General features: G+C 43.7%; 2 protein-coding genes across 5 annotated transcripts in view; one reads left to right on the forward strand and one right to left on the reverse strand.

The window, feature by feature from the left end:
• PIGP (phosphatidylinositol glycan anchor biosynthesis class P) overlaps positions 1–3,178 on the reverse strand; it is a 20,541-nt gene extending 17,363 nt beyond the window's left edge. The window contains exons 1-2 of one of the 3 annotated variants that reach the window (XM_006146283.3): positions 3,038–3,145; positions 2,491–2,594 (exon numbers count right to left, since the gene is read on the reverse strand). In XM_006146283.3, coding sequence (XP_006146345.1) covers positions 2,491–2,572 — 82 coding nt within the window. In that variant the 5' untranslated portion in view covers positions 2,573–2,594; positions 3,038–3,145. Of the gene's footprint in view, positions 1–2,490; positions 2,595–3,037 lie in introns of all 3 variants that reach the window. The other 2 variants (XM_006146282.3, XM_027770961.1) reach the window with 2 other exon arrangements.
• TTC3 (tetratricopeptide repeat domain 3) overlaps positions 3,040–3,186 on the forward strand; it is a 154,377-nt gene continuing 154,230 nt past the window's right edge. Inside the window, exon 1 of one of the 2 annotated variants that reach the window (XM_027770952.1) lies at positions 3,040–3,134. The gene's annotated coding sequence lies outside the window, so the exon portion shown is untranslated. The remainder of the gene's footprint in view (positions 3,135–3,186) is intronic. The other variant, XM_027770958.1, reaches the window with a different exon arrangement.

Below are 3,186 nucleotides of genomic sequence, written 5' to 3' on the forward strand. Positions count from 1 at the left end.
AGCGTACATGCCGTATAGCAAAAAAAAAAAAAAAAAACTCTCAAAAAGAAAAATCTAATAGTGACTAAAAACAAGTAAATTGATATTTTTACTACACTGTGAGAATCACTAATGAATGTCTGGTAGTTAGGGCATCGGATCTCTCATGGTTGACCGTAGCACAGTTCAAGTCCTGGATCTGATGGCTTCAAAATCACTCCAAGCATGTGTGCATGCATACCCAAAGTCCAGAGAGGAGAATGGAGAAAGGACTGTGGTGTGGTTCTCCCCTGGGGGTGATTTCTCACACTCCTTCTCTCTATATATATATGTCTTTCAGCAAGTGCATGCACCTTATGCAAACTTAAAAAAAAGATGATACAGGAACACATTAGAAGAATGTTATTCTACTCCTTACCCTTCTTTCTGTTACTGACTAGCTCCCATATACATGTTATTACCTGACATTGTACACATTCTGCTTATCTGTCTATTTCTATCTCCCCACTTTAGAATGAAAACTCTACAAAAGCAGGGCATTGTTGCCTGTTGTGCTTATCCTTAGCCTGTCTAGCACATGGTAAACAACCAATAAGTATCTAAGTTTTGGTTGTAGGTATTACAACAATTAGGTCTTAAAGTAACTTATTTACTTGTACAGTTTCTAATTCTTGAAATATTTTTTGAACTGTGATTTACAAAAATAATAGTAACAGCAGCAACTAACATTTATTATGCACTTTTCATTCCTATGCATTGTTTTAAGTGTTTCTCATAAATTATCCCACTTAATCCTCACAACAGCCATAAGAAGTAGCAGAGTTAAGTCAGTCAGTGTGTCTGGTTTTGAATTCTAGGCCTATCATGTACTAGCTTTGTGGCCTTTGGCAAGTTACTTGAAATCCAAGTAGTCTCGTCTTTAACATGAGGACAATAACAGCATGATCTATCTTGATGATTATTTTATACATAATAAACATTTGATAACCATCACTATTAATGCCCTTTTATAGAGGACCATCGAAGTTCAAATATTTATTTATTTTTAGACAAATTTTTGCTATAGGGCATGTGTACTTGTCAGAGAAAAAGAGACAGAGACAGAAAGTGAGAAATCAACCCCCCCGGGGGGGGATGACCACCCACAATCTCTTCTCCATTCTCCTCTTGGGATTTTGGGCACGGAAACCTGCCTGGCATGAGTTTTAAGCCCTAGGGTCTAGGACTTGAACCGCAGTTGACTATGTGGGAGTCCAATGATGTAAACATTACGCCATCTGTTGGTCCCAAGGTTCAAATATGTTAAGTGGTCCCAGGTCACAACTAATCTATGGAGTAAGAATTTGAACACAATTTTAACTTTTTCATTCCACAGATGATGCTAGGCAAGAGCTTAGCCATTACATCCATCTGTAAGCTGTATTGATTGTACAGGTGGATATTTATTTATTTTTAGGTTTCTGCCATAAGGTGCTGCACTCACTGGAGAGAGCCAGAGAAGAGAGGGAAAGTGAGAAATCACCCCCTGGAAGGATGGCCATGTCACAATCCCTTCTCCTCCATTCTCTTGGGATTTTGGGCACATACACATACATCTGGCATGACAGTTCTTTTTCAAATCGCCAGGTTAAGGACTTGAATTGTGGTTGGCCATGTGGGAATCCAGTGCCTTAACCTCCATACCACCTGCTGGCCCCACAGGTAGATATTTTCAGTTAGGTGTCAGAAATATTACCACCCTCTGACCTTCCTGGTTTCCATAAAGTTCCAGACAATGACTGAGGGCAACTGATTTTCTCCCTCTTGTTTGCCTCAAAATCTGCAAATCCTCTTGGGAGAGACTTAGGGTCTACTATATGACTAGTCATATTAGTGCCTCACTTAGTGGTTTGTTTCCTTATCAATAAATAGAACATTATGGGATTAAGTGGGATCCAGAGTGCAAAGAGCACATCTTTCAACCTGACTTCTTCAGCCTAATTCTCTTCACACCCCACTGCCTGCATACACACTGGAACATCAAACCCTCTCACACCCTCATTCCAGGCCTTTCCACTTCTTCCTTCCCTTCTACATATTCTTCTTTAATCCAGGTTAAGTGCCAGGGAGAAAGTCCTGGAGAAAGCCAATTCTGACTTTCCAGTCTGACTTTCCAGCATCTGTCCAAGTGGGTGCCCATGGGCACTCATACTGCCGGTTAATTGTAGGTTTACTCATCAGTCTTTTCCACTCCACCATGACCTCCTTTAAGGGCAGGGCCCAGTTTATTCACTTTGCCACTGTCCCTGGTACCATATAAATATTTGTTGAGATTAAATTTATTAGGCTAGAGCTGACACATAAAACACTCTGAACAAACATGAGTTCCCTTTAGGTTTTCTTATAAAAAGACAATAGGTAGAAAGAATTCACAGTTCATCAGAGCACATTCTAAGAACAAATTCGGTAGTTCTGATTCTGGTCTTGGAACACCAGAAACAGTCCCTGGTCATCCATCAGGAAAGTACTTACTGAAACCAAATTGAGAACTTAAGAAAAGAACAAAACCATAAATCGCTCTTTCTGGCAATGGCGACGGTGAATTTTCCACCATTTTCCCTGTGGCTTTGGACAATCTGTATGAAAAGGAAGACAACCATCCATCAGTGATCAACTCCCTTCCCCATTGGTTTATTATAACCTCATCGCTTTGCTATGGGCATGGCCTAGGCAGAGCAAAACTGCCGTCCTGCGCACACACTTCGAACAGACGCCCCCGTGCTTGCTCGCACATACACACACAAGCACACGCACACGCAGGAGCGCGCACACCCAGCAGCGGAGGAGACAGCAGAGGATAGAGGACGGGGATGGAGAACAAAGACACTCCAGTCCGACGAGCTTGGCCTCCCTGCGTTAAGAGAAGCGCAGGGCAGGGCGGAACTGCGCGGCGCCCATGAGGACGCCGAGTCTACCCGGCCTTGGCGCCTAAGCCCCGACCCTCCTCTCGTGGGGGCTTCTGTTTCCAGTCGGGGTTGGATGGGAGAGGCCCTTGACCTTGGGTCCTTCCTGCACCTACCCAAACCCCTCCCCACAACTCGGCCACCTCAGCTCTGAATTCTCTGCGCAAGCGCCGACCAAGCAACCGCAGTCGAAAGAAAGAAAAAAAAATCGAGGTAAAAACCGCCGCTGGACTGCGCCTCCAGCCCGGGTGCAGGCGCAGGCGGC

Source organism: Tupaia chinensis, unplaced genomic scaffold, assembly GCF_000334495.1.
Source record: "Tupaia chinensis unplaced genomic scaffold, TupChi_1.0 Scaffold000175_1, whole genome shotgun sequence".
Taxonomy (NCBI): Eukaryota; Metazoa; Chordata; class Mammalia; order Scandentia; family Tupaiidae; genus Tupaia; species Tupaia belangeri.